Source organism: Patiria miniata, unplaced genomic scaffold (assembly GCF_015706575.1).
Source record: "Patiria miniata isolate m_02_andy unplaced genomic scaffold, ASM1570657v1 HiC_scaffold_24, whole genome shotgun sequence".
Lineage (NCBI taxonomy): Eukaryota > Metazoa > Echinodermata > Asteroidea > Valvatida > Asterinidae > Patiria > Patiria miniata.
Window position 1 is genome coordinate 1,217,071 of NW_024037063.1, and position 18,526 is coordinate 1,235,596.

Below are 18,526 nucleotides of genomic sequence, written 5' to 3' on the forward strand. Positions count from 1 at the left end.
ATGAATGGAATGGCCTCTTGAGTGATCTGGCTCGGTATACAATATTAAAATATAATATCTATAATTTTCGTTCTTAATTTAATTTATTTCATTTTATTGATAAAAGACAATAATGCAGCTCCAATTTGTATTTTTTTATATTGCGAATTATCAAAATTTGACCTGAGGTGTTCTTTCATAAAAGTAAATTTTGCGAGATAGTGACTGACTGGCGGTTAGCCAATCAGAAGCCTCAATGTGTGCACCTGATTGAGAAAGAGATGGCCACATAAATCGCGAATTCTCTTTACAGCGGTCTTTTGGTTCGCGGATCGCAGCCGATTAACTTGAATAGAAACCGTACCGCAGGTCCACAGTGCACAACACACGACTTTCCGAAAAATGCCGACGATGGCGGAGCAAAATCACAACTGTGTCGACATGGACGATGAAAACACATTCCTCTTCACGTCAGAATCTGTGGGAGAAGGACATCCTGGTAAGAGAATAATGTGTCTTTATTGCCCGGAATTTTGTGATTTGTTGGCCATTTGGAGGGGTTATTCCTCCAGTTTCGTTAACCCCGGCATTTCGATTTTCGGGCCATGTGTGTTCACGTCATTCATTGTTGATACGACCACTTCACGTGTAGACCTCGGTCATTTACGTGCGGTGGGCACGGCTTGGAAAAAAAAAGAAGCAGTTTCTCAGTGTCACTTTTCCCACCATTTAGGAAATTAAGCTCATTGACATTGGTAGTCAGTCGAGCATTGCAACCATGTTGAATAGCACATACATAGGCCTACGGTCAGTGCGACAGTTCTGGATCATCAACAGTACCGGATCACTTCTTGATTAAATAAAAATTAATTCAACTGTGACCAAACTTTTTTTCCTCACTGACTGCACAAAGTCTATTGAGAGTCAATAAAAATTGTTAGGAAAAGTATTTCCTGACAAAATTAGAAATGTTTCTCAGTCCCAGATTCATGTTTTATCATAATTTTTGCAATGAATGACCTTCATCATGTTCATTGAGATGATAATATGAAGAAAAAGTGGTGTCGGGTTGCAACATTTTTTCCATGTTAGTTTTTAACTCTAACTAAGGTGTAAGGAAATAATCTCAAGTACCGGTGTCGTGCCAAAAACCGTCCGGTGCCAAAAAGAGTCCGCTGAGCATGCGCAGTTGGCGCTAAACACTATTTGACACGTAATACATGCCAAGTAGTGTCCGGTGCCAAATAGTGTCCGGGCGCCGTCGATTGAACGAAAAAATCGGATAATATTTGGCAGGGGGATCGGACAGTAGGAAAATCGGACAGTATTTGGCAGGAAAATCGAACAGTAGGCCTATTTGGCAGGAAAAATCGGACAGTATTTGGCAGGAAAAAATCGGACAATATTTGGCAGAAAAAATCGGACAGTAGGACAGTATTTGGCAGGAGAAACCGTAAAATATAACGTTATTATGCTTAAATATCCATACGACGTCTTGACAGCTCGACAAGGCAGGCAATAGGATACACGCTAAGCGCAGACACTATTTGGCAAGCTTCCGTAAACAATATGACGTCATAGACGTATGACCAATCAGATCGCATTATGCTAATTAGCGGACACTATTTGGCACCGGACGTTTTTTGGCACGACACCGGTATCACTATTATAAGAAATAATGATTTTGGCATTTGAATTAAATGAATTGCCGTATTCGCAGACGATGCACATGATGCAGTTTTGTGTGTAGTTTTATACATGATGAAGGTGTGACACACGATGCAGTGCTGAGCGTGCTGTGAATGATGAATTTGTGCATGTACCAGGTACATGTAGCGCAGCATGCGTGATCCGGAACTGTCGAAAGTGATCCACGACTGCCGGGTTCAGTCCTGTACAAAAGCCATGATATATTTCCCTTTAAGTTGAGTCTGTGTGAACATATGGTTTTAACAAACACTACCTAAAAAGTAATGCCAAGTCACGACATGGGCATAAGGCCAAAAAAAAAAAAAAGTTCTGCTTCCGATGACATGGCATTCGAAAATAGGGTAGGTAGGTAGGGATTTTTTTTTTTTTTTCCAAATTGTTTTTGTGTACAATCATATGGAGGCGTCTGCGTGTAGTCAAGGGTAAAAGGTATAAAGTGATGGTTTTGGGTGTTTTTTTCTCATTTTTCCAATAAAAAAATTAGGGTAGGGGCTGTCAGAATAGGGTAGGTAGGGAAACTGGAAGCAGAAATATAATTTTTTTTTGGCCTAATCACCATGTTTCCTTTCGGATGTGGATCTGAACAAAGTAATGGATGAGGATTTTTAGGTGTTATCTCACAGCTGGTTTTTTTTTTTTTAATCACAAATGGTCTTATTTTCCTCGGGTATTCCACAACTACAAGTATAGTTGCCTGCAGTGACTGTCTGACGGGACCTGAAATTAATTTCCTGTGTCTGTCTTGAAAGTTTCTGTCCCTTTATAATGATGTCATGTGACCTCTCAGCTTGGTTTCATGTGTTACTGACGAAGTGGAAGATTTACAGATACTGTGTGATGTGTAAGGCAAACATTTTCACCAAGCATCTGCACATTCTTGCAAATGGCTGATTCATGCTTCACTGAATTCATGCAGGGTTGTGGCAGAATTCTCAACAAAACTTTGACTATTGACGACGGGAAATTTGCAGCCCTGCGTGAACTATGAGGTTCATGGGGCCAAGCTTTAGGGAAAAAAATGCCTTTATACTTGACAGTTGGTTAGCCTTGAGCATGAGTAATTGTCTGTGTAGTGCTTGATAAATGTGTACATGTACCCAACCCACATACATTGACAACGGTGCAATTTCCATGGTGCAAAAGTTTTACTTTATTTTGCCCTTGAAGCAGCTGTTGAGTGTAGTTATATTTATATTTAGAACAGATGGGTCAAAAGTCCTCTTGTTATGCAAATGTTATCATAGATGTGCAGATTTACAAGAGCACAGAAATCAGTTGAATGGGGAATCACAGCAGTGCCTGGTGCATGATGATGTTTTTTTTCTCACATCCACACAGAAAATTCTTTTGCGTGACCCTAGTTATTGACTTGAGTTGTGTCCACAGACTTTGATTTTATTGTTGGGATGAATGTTTGTGGCCAGTTATGCGAAGGTATTATGGCTGTAAGAGACATTTTTGTCTGTTATGGAGAAGCTTTGAAAAGGTGCTTGCCTCTTACTGTATTGTGTTGTAAATGTGGATTCCATTGGAACTCTTAACTTGTTGGAAATCGGTGTAGTGTGGAATTTTTGACCCCCTGTAAAAAAAAAATTGAATACGTGTTGCACATCTCAGTACACATCAAAGTATTAAGATAAGATTTGCTGGTTCAAATATTCGGAGAGAAAAAAAAAGTATGCACGTACGCACACGACTGTGAGGTTCTTTTCATCGTACAATTTCAGCGCTTTATTGTCAGGTGCTACTTTTTTTTTTTTTTTGACAGTAACTTTTTTGTCAATGATGGTTCATTGTTCCCCTCTGTTTAGCTGGTTAAAACCCTTGACAGTTGTGATATACTTGGGCTTACTGCAAAACTCCAGCAGCCCATAATATCGATGCAGAGGCTCTGCAGCACAAAGTTTAACTGACAGCTTTGTGTAAAACTTTTGACCTACGCGACGCGCTGTTGCAGCTTGCAAGTGTAAAACTTGATCAGGGAGTTTCAAATATTCAAATATTTGGTCAATGCAGTTTCAAATAATCCAATGTTCATTTATTCGGAAATGGAAAGCTCTTAAATAGATAAGATAGGAAAGAGTTTTTGTTTCACACAAGTCTTTATTTCTTGTGTATCACACTGTATTCATGATCCTTGTTGGAAATAATGTCTTCGCCCTGAACATTTTGTGGTCCTATCGACTACGCGCTGACTCTTGCTGTTGCAGAAATATTTCCAGTATTTTCTGGCAAATGAAATGTTGTTCTCAACTATGCTGGCACATAATGCAGGCAAGAGTTGCTTCCAGCTCGCATCGTTCCGCGTTTTGATGGCATCCCACCCCTCTGTCCAGGTCTCATAAAGCTGTTGGAGTGCTATTGATGTAGGGATGAGGGGGTTATGTAATAATGGTCCTGGGAGATACATAAATGCCTAGAAATAATATTGATCTTCATTGTTATAGAGATTAGCGCTCAGGATGATGTTTGACAATAATGATAAGGTGCCTTGGAAAGGAGGAAGAACAAACATCAATTCTGTTAAACAGCTGGTTGTGATTATCACGAATGCAAAATTTTGTCGCGGAATTTTTTTCCACTAACAGTCAACTCTGTCGAGTCTTTTTAGTTGTGGTCAGGTACATGTACATGTACATGTATGCATGATGATGAAGGTGGACTTTTTTTCTCTTTTCATTTTGTGCTTTTGGTCGATACATAATTTATTTAGGAATTAAAAGTTAAACACCAAACTCGGACATTTCAGAAACACAACAGTTGGCCTTACTCTCTGTAAATTTGACCACGCCCAATACACTTTTGGCTAAGACCAAAGCTAACTCGTGTGCAGTAAGCATGTTCAAATGAGGAACTATTGACATGTACACCTGTATTCAGTGTATTTTTTGTTCATTGTGGATTGTTTTGTCAAAGGGCACTGTTGCTGTTTTGAATACCATATTTTTTTTGGAAGTCTAGCGAGGCATGTAATTTTCTCCAAACAGTTCAAGGTTTTATGGCAGAGGATCCTGACATGGAAATTGCGTTGGAAGTGTTTGTACTCTTTTTCTGTAGACATGCACTGACGTATGGACCCTGTGTGTCGATTAAAAACACTTAGCGTCACTGCAGAGGGGGGCATTTTGACACTACAAACAAAAAAACAACTTGGGTAAAAGGGAGTTCAGCAACCCAACTTTTAGCTGTCACTTAAAAAAACTATGCTCAAGATCTTTCAGATTTTTTGTCTGATGTTTGACCTTTTGAATTTGTAATCTTTGTTTTACTTTGCAAAAAAAAAATATTTTGAGTACAGACAGTAACACCAAAGCATCACCCCTTTTCTAATTTTCTCACTTCCCCTAGTAAACCGTGCATTAAATTGGCCTTCACTTTGCAAATGCCATTTCTGGTTTGTGAACTTGAACTTTGACATTCAGTTTCTTCTTTTGTTGTTGTTTTTTTCTCTGCAGACAAACTGTGCGATCAGGTCAGTGACGCAGTGCTGGATGCCCATCTGGCCCAGGACCCGTACGCCAGGGTAGCATGTGGTAAGTTAAGGGGCCTGCCTCATTGAATTATCATTAAGAAGTAAACGACAGCCTTTACCATGGCATTGCAGAAATTCTTGGAAGAATTCAATTTCAAAATATTCAAACACCACAGGTGGTAATATTGACATAATGAGTTCAAAATTTTTCTCTCTAAAGCCTTGCTTTGGAATGTAAATATTTGTTATCACAGTGTCTTAGTGTTGAGATAAATACAAAAATGTATTGTCTTGCGTCAGAGCAAATTCGGCCTTATTTGTCAGATACCTCAAGCAGATTGTCCATATTATTTTGCTAGATAGGATTTTTTGAGATAAACTCTAACCCTGTTGATTCCAGTGAGATCCAACAATGGATGATTTTTGTTTGATTTAATGTTGCAACCTGACGCTACTTTTCAGCGGTCCGGTTGTGTAGACAAAACAATTGTCGAGACAATTCTCAAAGTATTTCCTAACAAAATTGGAAATGTTTCTCGTATCAAGCTGCTCCCATTGATATCGGTGGTTTATTGATCAAAATAACATGACAATGATAAGGGGAGAAAAGTCATGGGTTGGGTTAATCCCCGAATCCGAGAAAATTGAAAACTAATTTTGTAAACAGACAAGCGACCAGTTTATTCCAATTTCCACATCATTTGCCTTTTTGTGTACTCCAGTGTTCATAATAAGCCAAAAAGTGGAAAACTGTCTTTATGTTCAATGCAAGATAAAGATCCTGTTAATCCTCCCTCTTTGGCTGGCACTTTCAACAAGGCTAGCTTAGCGGTAAAAAAAAAATCAAGTGACTGGTTTTAACAGTTGAGTGCTCCCTGCCTTCATAAAGCAGGATTGACTTACCGTACTACGATTGTTATGAAACCTGATAGCTATGCTTTGACTGCAGGCGATTGATAAGCCTACCAGTCACCTGCTTTTGTCTGTTGATGGAATTTGACTAGTCATGACTAGTCACAGCGTCTATTGAAATATGATCTGACTATTGGTGACTAGCCTGTGAAAAAGGCATGGCAGGAGAACAGGATTGAAGTTTTGACTGTCTGTGACTGATCAAACAAAAGGAGGTTTTTAAAAACCAACAGTTGTTGGTGTGTAAGTAATTTCAAACCCATAAGCTTTTTTTCACATCCATAGAAACGGCTACCAAAACGGGTATGGTGATGATTTTTGGTGAAATCTCCTCCAATGCAAACGTCGACTATCAAAAAGTGATTCGAGACACTGTTAAAGAAATTGGCTATGACAGCTCAGTGAAAGGTAAGCCTAGCTCTAAGAGTGCAGACTCTGTAATCTTTTTTTTTTTTAAATGTGAAATGCTGATTTTTTGTTTTCCAGTATAGAATGTGTTATGAATTCCATTAGTTATGTGATAAGGACTTGTTGGGTGATAAACTGAAAGTGCCTGCCAAAATATTTCTTTTTTGGGGGTACTTTTTGGTGTGTTTATTATGCGCACAAATTAACCGCGTCTGCTTCCCCACTTGTCCTTCTGTATCACCCCTCCCCCTTCATTATTTTGCAGGATTTGACGCGGAGACCTGCAATGTGCTGGTAGCCATTGAAGAGCAAGCCAGGGAGATCGCACAGTCAGTCCACATCGACAAAGCCGATGATGATATCGGTGCCGGAGATCAAGTAAGTTGAGGATTCCTCATTTTCTTATCAAAGTGGCCTGGTTTCTGTAGCGGTGAACAAAGCTTTTGAAAAGTTGACGTCCTATTTATGCAATGCTTTGTCCTTGTTCCTTTAAAAATTGCATACAGCCTCAGTCCTTCAAAATCATCAAAAGTGACATCCTGGACAGTGCAGAGGAATTTCAACTATATAATAAAGGCCTACATTTATTCTCGGCTGAGCACAAACAACACAAGGTCCGGCCCAAGACCTTGACACAGTGCGTCCTCCAAAATCAGCCACACTTTTTTGCCATATATAGCCTCAATCCTGCAAAATCCTCTCTTTTTGCAAAGACGATTTTGGAGGATTTGGGAAGGTTGGGGTTGAAGGGCAATTTGACAAAATTATAAACCACAATGAAAACAACTTCCAAAAAATGTGTATTTGATTATTATTTGTATTTTATTTAAACATAGTTTATTTCTGACAACGTTTAAAAATTCAGCTTTGAAAAATTAACAAGTACACAAAAAATATGCAATTTGAGTACGTCCGACACTGTTGTGTTTTCAGCTGATTTCTACTTCAGCTAATTGCATAGTTTCTTTTTTTAAATTATTGTAGAAACTACAGAACTAAGTGATATGTTTTTGTCAGTACTAAATTATTGTGCACACTGGTGAATCGTCCAAAATAAACCTCTGACGCCCTAAATACCGGTAGATTTAATTACAATTAATTGTGATGTGGACGTCCATTCATAATTTTGAAAATTTAATAACAGCTGAGTTGTTAATGATCACAGAAGGTTAAAACGTTCCCATGAACATCGACAGATGATGCAATGACACGTGCTGTTGTTCTACTCCATTCATAATGTCACCGTGGGTGCAGTAATTACCTGACGTGGTTTATGAATGACCTTGGGTAGGCCTGCATCTGCAGGTGTCCTTTTTTTTTTTTTTTTTTAATAATCACAACTATACCATATGTCTGTTTACCTGACTTGGCGGTGGATAAAAGGCTCATGATAAGTTTTTTTTTTTTAGGAAATATATATATATTTTTTTTTTGGGGGGGGGGGGTATTTTATTTCGTGGGCATTGCAAGTAGGAACAGTCGCAATTATCCAGAAACGTACCTACCAATTTAACAAAAAAATGTGCTCAAAGTGAAGATAGGACAAGTTCTGAAAATAGGATAGGACCCTTTTGAAAATTTTGAAACTTCAAATGAAAGAAATGCACATCAAGCCAACGATTCTTTGTACCTTTAAATTCTTTTTGATTTCGCCCGTGTACTAACCAAACCAAATCTGAAAACATCAGACACTGGTTTCAGACAGAAGGTGAAAGGTCAAAAGACCAATAATAACATGCTTTGGAAAACTTGCAGGCATGAAATTTTTCAGAATTTGAATTCAGACTTTTTACATCTGAGAGTAAGAAATTATCAGTATAAAAAGAAATACATCTTTCAGACCTTTCACCCAACTGTCAAGACATTTTTGAAATTGACAATCTCATTCCTGAAACTTTGTTACCCAAGAGTTGCCGTTTCCCTTCATCTTTCCTTACGTTTCTTGTTACCAGGGTCTAATGTTCGGCTACGCGACTGATGAAACGGAGGAGCTCATGCCGCTGACTGTGGTCCTGGCTCACGGCCTGACCAAAAAGATGGCAGAGCTGAGGAAAAACAAGACTGTACCATTCCTCAGACCCGACGGCAAATCACAGGTACTGCAGTGTTTTTATACCTTACTCCTCAGCCCCTCTCGCCCCTTACCCCTCCCCCTTAAAGATTTGTTCAAAGATCTATCTTTGCTGCTTTGCTGTGATTGAGCTTAAAAGATTTTCACTCGTGATGAAACAGGCTCGATCGGATTTCTGAAGCTGCGGGCCATCAAATTTGTGTTCATGCACGAGTCGCGTGATTGTGTCATGTCATTTCTGGAAGGAGTAGTGTTTGGAGTAAAGGGTTTTGACCCCAGTGACCCAATGATGACCTTTGACCCCAGTTTGGTCATGTGAAATGTTGGGGCTGGGCTACTGATACTTTTGACAAAGTTTGGTTGAAATCGGTCAAAATATGTAGGAGCAATAGACAATGTCAACGTTTGTTACTAATAAACTTAGTAACTAACATACAGACCCGATGATATGTTTTAGCAAACTTTGTCAAAAGAAAGTAAGGTTTTGTTGTTACAATAACGATTCTGACCCTAATGACACGGCAGACAAGTCTGACTTCTGCCAATAAAACTGATGTGAAGTATTGACCAGACTCAGACAAATGTTGGCAACGATTGTTACTTTGGATCATTTGTTGGGGGTTTTAATATTTACAAGAAATCTAGTTTGATTTTTTCCCAAGAGCAATCAATGTAAATTTTCACAGGATTTGTACATAAAACCTGATATCAGGATGAGAATTCCTGAATTCCGTTCAACACTGGAAGAATCAAATGACCGTCTTGTATATCCATGATCTTTCAAATCCCATGGGTTTTCTACTCAGTTGAAAGTTGTTCGGCATTGTCCATTTTTGTCAATGTCCAAGATTCGATAGCTTATCCAAGCAAATTTCAACCCGCCCAGGTGACCGTGGAATACAAACAGAAGCAGGGCCATCTTGAACCCATGAGGGTTCACACCATCGTCATCTCAGCACAGCACGACCCTGACGTCACGCAAGAAGAGCTGCGCAAGGTACTCCGGGAGAAGGTCATCGAAGCAGTCATACCTGCCAAGTATCTGGATGCCGACACGGTGTATCATCTCAATCCCTCGGGCAGCTTTGTTATGGGTACGTCCAAAACATTTTGAACAAGTTAGATCAGGAACAGTAGTTGACCGTAGCTTGATAAACACCGATCGAAGGCTGGCTAGTCAGTGATGTTTTTTAGCTTAGTTGACTTTTATGGAATGGCCAACGAAGACTAAAACTGCGCGCATTATAGTGCATCTGGAACCCATGACATTTTTAACCATCGATTGATTGACGTTAGTTCCATCTCAATCACAACCACTAGTCGACCAACGGTCCTTGATCGAAATAGCTCTTAGTTCTGCCATTTGTACGTGACAGTCCGCCAATTCAGTGTTTGGTGCTTATGTTCTTGGGCAAGACACTTTACTACAATTGCCTATCTCCACCCAGGAGTATAAATGGGTATCTGTGAGGGTAGAGACCAGAATGCGCTGATCTCGAGCTGCTGCAACAACTGGTCTCATGGCCTGATGAACAGGGGTAATAATTGTGGAGCGCCTTGAGACCTTTGGTATAAAGCGCTATATAAGCACCACATTATCATTACAATTGCTATACACAAAACTGATTTTGTGATCTGGTTTTTTTTCAACAATCAAAACAAAGAAAAGAGATCTCTGTTTCCTTACATATCGAAACTTATCAAAATTTGTAAGTTTAATTGATCTTTGATTTTTTAAAAAAATTTATTGTATTTATATGCGGGTTGTTGTTGATTGTTTAATATCAGGTGGTCCCAAAGGTGACGCAGGTCTGACGGGCCGTAAGATCATCGTCGATACGTACGGCGGCTGGGGTGCCCACGGTGGGGGAGCGTTCTCAGGCAAAGATGTCAGCAAGGTGGACCGGTCTGCAGCCTACGCTGCCAGATGGGTGGCCAAGTCACTGGTAGCTGCCAAGCTGTGCAAACGAGTTCTAGTCCAGGTAAGGAAACAACAAGGGTAGCAACAATTTTCAAGAACAAATTCGTTTACAATTTTTGGTTGCAGTGAATAAAAATCCTCAGTCCAATCAATGCATCAACCCTCCTGCTATTTAAACAGTCACACACAATCAACATATCAATCCTCTCCTCCTGCCATGCCTTTTATACAGGCCAGTCAACAGCAGGCAGATCATATGTCAAGCAAGCACTGTGACTAGTCAAATTCAGTCAACAGACAAAGCAGGCAAGTTGTGGAGACAGCTGGCTTGTCAATCACTCACAGTCAAAGCATAGTCAATCCTGCTTTATGTAGGATGGGAACTCTTAACTGTTGAAAACAGTCACTTGATTGAGTTTGACTGAAAGGACAACTGGCACATAATGTATGTTTGTATAAGAGGTTAATATGCACAATAACTGGGAAACTTTTGCTTGGCTTAATTCAAAATTTGGATGATAACACATATTTTGGCTAGGTCTGGCGAAGTTTGTATTAATGGGAGCCAACTGAATTGGCATGTTTCATAAAATCCACAAACCAGGGTGAAGTGTTCAAAAATTCAAATTTTATACAGGTTTTGTATCAAATATGAGGATCATAGTGCTAATGCACCATAGGTTTATTGCACACATTGGATATTGGTGGATTTTGGAAAAAAAATCCCAGCTAAAATATTAATTTCGTACAGGGTTAATATTTTTGGATGGAAATTTGACACCAGAGATCTGTGACAATTTGTCCAACAAGAACTTGCCCCTTAAATTTCAAGATATGCACCTCTTTCGCATAAAATGATATGGACGTATTGTGTACGATTTTCCTTTGATGACATGGCCAGTTCAATCTGGATACAACCAGTTCTCATAACAAAAACAGTTTGTCCTTCGTGTATGATGGTCCGTTATCAGTACCTACTCGAAGTGTTAGTTTTAAATAGATTTGGGAGTAAATAAATAGATGCGCTGATAAAGAGCATGGTGTTATGTGATCAAGATAGATCATGCAAAAGCCCTTTCCCACCGACTCAATGAACCAGTCCGGGCCGGTTCAAACCAGTCACCAGAACGAAGTCACAAGTCGTCACAAAGCTTTTCAGTCAAATATACCATTTGGGTATGCATAACCAAGAGAAAACTTTACAATGAACATGGCCAAAAAAATGCACTTTTGTACACAGAATCCTAAACCATTTGAATCCTAATGAGCCCAAGTTTCTGTTTGATTCCCTTGGATCTGAATAAAATCAATTGTTCAAACTGTAACAATTCCGCAGAGTTCAGCAGGTCTAATGCTTGTTTGAATGAAAAATAACAAATCTGGAAGAAAAAGTGGACAATTGCTGTTTGATTCCCTTGGATCTGAATAGAATCAATTGTTCAAACTGTAACATTTCCGAAGAGTTCAGCAGGTCTAATGCTTGGGTGTTGTTTTTAAAGCAATATTTTGTTCAGAGAATGAAAAATAACAAATCTGAAAGAAACAAAAAAATTATGAAAAAAAATTAAAAACTAAACAACTAAAGAGCTAAAACCCCAAACCTGTTGGCTATGTGTGTTAGAAGCGCATACAGCTTTATTAAATTTCTAATGCACTAACTATTCATTCTTGCATGCGGAGACGCTTTGAAGCCACTTTGGGCGCAGACATTTTGAATTTATGTGGGTGATTGTAGAACACAATCTAAATAGATGGATTGAATTTTAAAAGTGTACTCTTAATGCAACGCGCAAGTAGAAGATACGCAAACAACTTAAGCACGTCATGACGGTTCAAAAAGCGTCACGGCGAAAAGCATCTGCAGCGGAGGGACGCGCACACATTGCGCTGTTTGCGTAGCGCAAAATGAAACGATCATTTGCTGATCGTGCGTTTCAGTTTTGGGCGTATCTGCTTCGGTGATGCACCGGTATAGAATACAAAAGCAGATATGCAAATAGCCGTATAAAAACCGTACACAATTTTGAGTTTTCCATAGGTTTGTGCATAAATATGGATGCGCCCATCAGGCATTACTTTGTACATCGAGTTAGCACTCTAGTAATTTAATATAGCTCTATGGTTAGAAGTGGACACATTTTTTGCAAGTCACAGTGTTTTTTGTTGTTCAGTCAACTTGAATGTTTCATGTCCCAGCGCCTGACAACGGATTATTAAACTGGGGATCAGCTGTTTATCTATGCGGTATTAATGCTGTAACTTGTGTAGATAGGGACTACCCAGTGTCAATACAGTGTTTCAAAGTCCATTCGTGCCTGGTTTACATAACAGTCCTTGTGAAAATGAATGGCAGAAAGTTAATGGTTTTAAGCAGTAGTTCAGTGACAATGGCTATTATTTGTTAGGTATTATTTGAGTTCTTAGTGATTTTTATTTCGAAAGAGAGAAATAGGAGGCTAGACTATAACAGGTTGGAGGAAAAGGGACGTAATTTCAGTGAAATTGCTCCTAGATGTTAGAAGTCAGAAAAGAAGAGAACAAAGAATAATGATAATTGTTAACCCTAACTTGCTAGTGTCTTTTACTAAGTAGTGGACCGAGTCCGCCAAAATCCATCACTGACCCTGCTTCACATAATGTTTTAGGACCAAATCAGCTGAAATCCGCCACAAGACCACCACTGCTATAGGTGGATTTTGATGGACTTGGTACTCATGGCTTTGCCTACCAAAATCCTGAAAATGGGGGGATGAATTTTTATGGATTTGGAAAGGTTAGGGTTAAACTGTCTCAGAGACTTTGATTATTATTCAGGTAGTTCTATATTTCTTCCAAATTATATTCAAATGTTGCTACAGTCTGTTTCTTCAATTTTTGTGAACTAATTTGAGGGTAGTATTTAATGAAATTTGATTTGTGCAAAAATATTCAGCGTAGTTCCAAAGAGAATGGAATGACATCTTTAAAACCTGGGTGGCCATTATAGTCGAGGACCAGCCACAGTAGTAAGCTGTTCTTTCCCAGCAAATCTTGGGTCCGCAAATCTGTTCGCTGAGCAACTTCTCCATAAGTAGGCCCCTTACAAGTTAGAAATGCTCATAATGAATCGTTTTCAAAACTCTACTTAATTGCTCCTTTCTTATCTTGTAGGTGGCATACGCAATTGGCATCTCGCATCCTCTGTCTGTCTTCGTGTCATCCTACGGTTCCTCTGACAAGACGGAGAAGGAGCTGCTGAAAATAATCGACGACAACTTTGATCTACGACCTGGAGCTATCATCAGGTAATTGTTTATTCAAAAAAATTACAAGATTCTCAGTCAGGGTTGGACTGTAGCAGTAGCTCGCTAGCCAAATGCTAGTCAAACAGCGGCAGGCTAGTCAAACTTTTCCTTCAGTAGCCCGGTAGGCTACTCATAAAATTATTGGGCTATGACAACAGATGAAAGGACAGGAAGAAATAAATATAGAAAGCAAACCTGTATCAATTTGTGTCTAATCTTATTAACTGTTTAGGGTTAAATTATTAGATCTGTTTATTAAATACACTGACAAGATTGCCTTAGGATGTACACGTATGCACACTGTTGTTTTTGAGACGCTCTATTAAAGAAAAACATGTGGACTGGTGAAACCGCCCACTAGCTAGGTAAGAGTCTGTTTAAGTATCCCGGCTAGTGGGAAAAAAAGAGTTAAGGTTGAACCCTGTACTAGGGTGTTCTCAACTGAAAAAGGCTTTCCTGTAACTGGCAAAATTGATCTTTCAATTTTTTCCTCAATTTGGAAGTTGGTGTTTGAAGTAGACCGTTCTAAGCCTTTTTGGATGCACTTGGCCTTCTCTGAACAAACTTGAGCATCTCATCCGAACAAAATTGCACAGTGATGTAGCAAGCGGAGGACATTATTAGCTGCTAACGTGTTAACTAAAGAAACACATCGTTTTGTTTCCCCAACAGGGAGTTGGATCTCCGCCGTCCGATCTACCACAAGACAGCCTCCTACGGCCACTTCAAGGAAGGATTCCCCTGGGAGGTGCCCAAGAAGCTCGTCATGTAACTTGGGAAAAGAAAGGACTTCATTGGCCACTTCTCACGACACCAAATTGACTTTCCCCATGAGCTTCATCTCGTAGACCAAACCTTTCTGGGGGATGTCATAACAAAAACAACTAGATCTGCAAACTGTACTGAACTTCAAAGGCACTAAGTCTCAAGGATGAACCTGCAGGTTTTTGGTGTCTGATTTTGAGAAGTGCCTCAAATTCTTACCTTGTGGAACTCTTTTATCAAAAAAACTGCTAGATCTCCTCTGGATGGGTGTGATACACTACAGGGCGACACAACTTCGGTTGGGGCGATAATCAGCTTAATGTAAAACACACATGCAAAGACTGAGATTATCCTTACCTTGAAGAGATAGAGACAATGAGTTTTTTTTTTAAATTTGATTATCCGTCATTATCAACGCACATTTTATCATAAAATCCTAGTCTGTTTGCCGATGATGTAACTTACACAATGACACTTCAAGGACGTGTGGTACTGTACGCCTTTGAAGTACAGAAAGAATTTGCTATGAGCGAGCATTTGGCTCTGTACAAATCCAAGCGCGTGCTGTAGTGCACAAGTGGGAGACCGCACATTTGCTTTAAACAACGCGGCGGTTATTTTTGTCGTGAACAGTTGCTGGCACATTGCTCTGTGGTAACTGATAACGTCACAAAATTGTGTAGAACAAAACATCCCTGTTGGCACACACTGTTGTCGTTGACAATACTATTCATGATAGAAGTTGACCATCTACGTCGAATAACCAAATCAGTATTTAGCGTTTATCGGGGATCACAAATTGTCTGGATATTGATATTTGAAATTGCCTTATTGACAAGATCTTAGCGCATTTGTGATTCCCAGTCAGTAGGAGGTGTTTAAATAAGTTAGAAGGGAAGTATAAACCGACTGTTACAAATTTTAAAACTAGGCACCTTTAACAAAGATATCTAGTATTATGGGTAGGATAATATTCGTAGATTAAATTCAGGGAATGGGTATGGATCATTCTCTTCAATTGTTTTCTGATAATCCTGAGCTTTAAATTGACTTTACAACCATTGTGCTGTTGGAAGATAAATTGAAATGATAGTACCTTAAAAAAAAGAGCATACTGTGAAATAAGTTGGCACACCATAAAAAAAAAAAGATAAGCAAGACCTACCCTATTAACGATAAAGTATAGTACATGTAGGTTCGAACAACATTCCACAACAATTTGGGAAATGTTTTTAGCAATGGACATATTACATGAGTTGTTACAGAAGTGGAGGGAAAGGTTTTGTTTTATAGCTAAACGGTTAGTAGTTTTTTGTCGCAGACTCCTGACCTCTGTTGATCTACCTTTTAAATACTCTTCAGGCCATTGTCAAGACATCATCCCTTCTAAGAGTGTGTATATGCGTAGGAGAAGGTGCTTTTCGGAGACTACAGGTATCTTGGTCAAATGTTATTCTGGCACAAAGCATTGTGGGTCATGTCGGGCGACACACTCACAAAAATCGCACAATTGATATTACCATGTTTATCGCCATATGCCCCACAATGCTTTGCTACATGGAGATTCATTCAAGATGGTAGTGTTCCTGGAATGGGCGATCTTGAGGTGTTAGATAGCAGCAAGTCCTTTCCTGACTCGTGAATACAATTTTGAAGCAATTTCATCCATGCTGTGCAAAGAACGGGGGAGGACTGGTTGCAAGTCTACTGCCACTTGGCACCTCAGAGTCTTGAAGGTGGCATATTTTGACTATGTATTCAAAATAGGGTCCAATAACTGTGGAATGTCACGATCATAACAGTTTGTCCAAAAAAAAGGTTGTGTTGCATATTAGCTTTTTTTGTCAAAGCTTTGAGAATTTGGTACCCATTGTACTGTACGCAGTGTTAGTTTGGGGGAAAATGGGGTTTGTTACTTAATTTAAGGCTAAATGAAATGTGCACTAAGACTTTTAGTGTAATTCTTTGCACATGGATATATTGAATCTGAATCAAATCTGCAATTTCAGTTTCTGTGAAAGCTTTTATTTATTGGGCTATGCTGTTCCTATCTGATGTAGCATAAGCGCAGCGTTACTTGTAAGTATATTGTGCTGAGCCTGTCACAAAAAGATATACCACTGATTAATATGTTATCAGTTCAATTTTTATCCAAATAATTGTGAAAAATAATCACTGTTGGTGATAAGTGCAAGTACTGGTTGTTAATTGACTGAGCAAACTCATTGCATGAAAAAAACAGAATTGAACTTATCTTTGTTAATGTTGATTGGCATCGCAGACTTGATGTAGCATCAAAAACCATAGGTAAACGTTATAACACTGTATCTATGTACATGTAAATAATTTATAAATGACTATACAGAGCTGAGTAGTTCCTTCGCGAAATAATCGTAGGCTGAAACTCAAGCCTCCATCTGAGCTCTCAAATTGTTCTCAATTTTTTTTCATTAATGTGTACAATTAATTTCGATAAAGCATATTTTGGTTAAGGCACACATGAGTTATATATATTTTTGTCATATACATGTAGTTAGTTCTTACCCTGTTTAAATATGTACCAAAAATTTGTGATCTTTTATCTGAATTTGTTGGGGGTGTAGGTTTTTCGGACTCTAAAAGTGGAAAATTAATGTGCCTGATTACTTTTTTTCCTACAGCATGCTTATGACATGTAAATGTACTAAATGTTAAATTGTAAATGCAGTTTAATCTGATATTCTTGTTACATTTGTGTATTTTTTTCACCTTCTAAAAATTGTGATGATCCAGTTAATGCCTATATAAAATACTTGTCTATTTCAATCAGTGGTTTTTTTCTTATCCTTTATTTTGTGTTCGTGTTGAAGAGATACATAAACATGTACATTTAAAAACATAATCTTTAAGGTTACTTTTAAAGAAAATGATTCGTTTTGATTAATAAAGTACAGCGATTTCCTCGATCGCTGAATAAGGTGCTTGAGGGTTGAAATTTTTTTTGAAAATGGAGAATGAGGAGTTGAAGTATTAGAATTTGTAAAAGCATTACAGAGTTGAATGTGGCTTAGTGGGGAAGCACTGTGCTTCAGAAGTGGAAGGTTGTGGGTTCAAATCCCATGCATAACCCTTTTGAATTTAAATGTATTTAGTTGAATCTGGGAGTTAAGTTAATAAAAAATGAAAATGTACTGGGGGGACCCAAGTAGTGCACTGGTTAGTAGTTCTGACTGGAGACCCAGGTGTTGTGGGTTCAAGTCCTGCATGCCGCAGTAAGAGACGCTTGGGTCCGAATTTTGGGTCCGAATTTTGGGTCCGAATTTTGGGTCCGAATTTTGGGTCCGAATTTTGGGTCCGAATTTTGGGTCCGAATTTTGGGTCCGAATTTTGGGTCCGAATTTTGGGTCCGAATTTTGGGTCCGAATTTTGGGTCCGAATTTTGGGTCCGAATTTTGGGTCCGAATTTTGGGTCCGAATTTTGGGTCCGAATTTTGGGTCCGAATTTTGGGTCCGAATTTTGGGTCCGAATTTTGGGTCCGAATTTTGGGTCCGAATTTTGGGTCCGAATTTTGGGTCCGAATTTTGGGTCCGAATTTTGGGTCCGAATTTTGGGTCCGAATTTTGGGTCCGAATTTTGGGTCCGAATTTTGGGTCCGAATTTTGGGTCCGAATTTTGGGTCCGAATTTTGGGTCCGAATTTTGGGTCCGAATTTTGGGTCCGAATTTTGGGTCCGAATTTTGGGTCCGAATTTTGGGTCCGAATTTTGGGTCCGAATTTTGGGTCCGAATTTTGGGTCCGAATTTTGGGTCCGAATTTTGGGTCCGAATTTTGGGTCCGAATTTTGGGTCCGAATTTTGGGTCCGAATTTTGGGTCCGAATTTTGGGTCCGAATTTTGGGTCCGAATTTTGGGTCCGAATTTTGGGTCCGAATTTTGGGTCCGAATTTTGGGTCCGAATTTTGGGTCCGAATTTTGGGTCCGAATTTTGGGTCCGAATTTTGGGTCCGAATTTTGGGTCCGAATTT

The 18,526-nt window shown here is 39.1% G+C and overlaps 1 protein-coding gene across 1 annotated transcript; it reads left to right on the forward strand.

Moving 5' to 3' along the window:
- Positions 1-292: 292 nt before the first annotated feature.
- Positions 293-17,482, forward strand: LOC119732237 (S-adenosylmethionine synthase-like). Its single transcript, XM_038205675.1, has 9 exons — positions 293-478; positions 5,145-5,222; positions 6,359-6,481; positions 6,747-6,859; positions 8,434-8,577; positions 9,439-9,646; positions 10,341-10,534; positions 13,624-13,757; positions 14,430-17,482. Exons 1-9 carry the CDS (start codon positions 382-384, stop codon positions 14,527-14,529), a joined length of 1,191 nt encoding a protein of 396 aa, XP_038061603.1. The 5' UTR covers positions 293-381; the 3' UTR covers positions 14,530-17,482.
- Positions 17,483-18,526: the final 1,044 nt, after the last annotated feature.

Coding starts and splice junctions, on each gene's coding strand:
- LOC119732237 (XM_038205675.1), top strand. CDS start 382: ATGCCGACGATGGCGGAGCAAAATCACAACTGTGTCGACATGGACGAT. Junction 479..5,144: donor TGTGGGAGAAGGACATCCTG/GTAAGAGAATAA, acceptor TTTTCTCTGCAG/ACAAACTGTGCGATCAGGTC. Junction 13,758..14,429: donor CGACCTGGAGCTATCATCAG/GTAATTGTTTAT, acceptor TTTCCCCAACAG/GGAGTTGGATCTCCGCCGTC.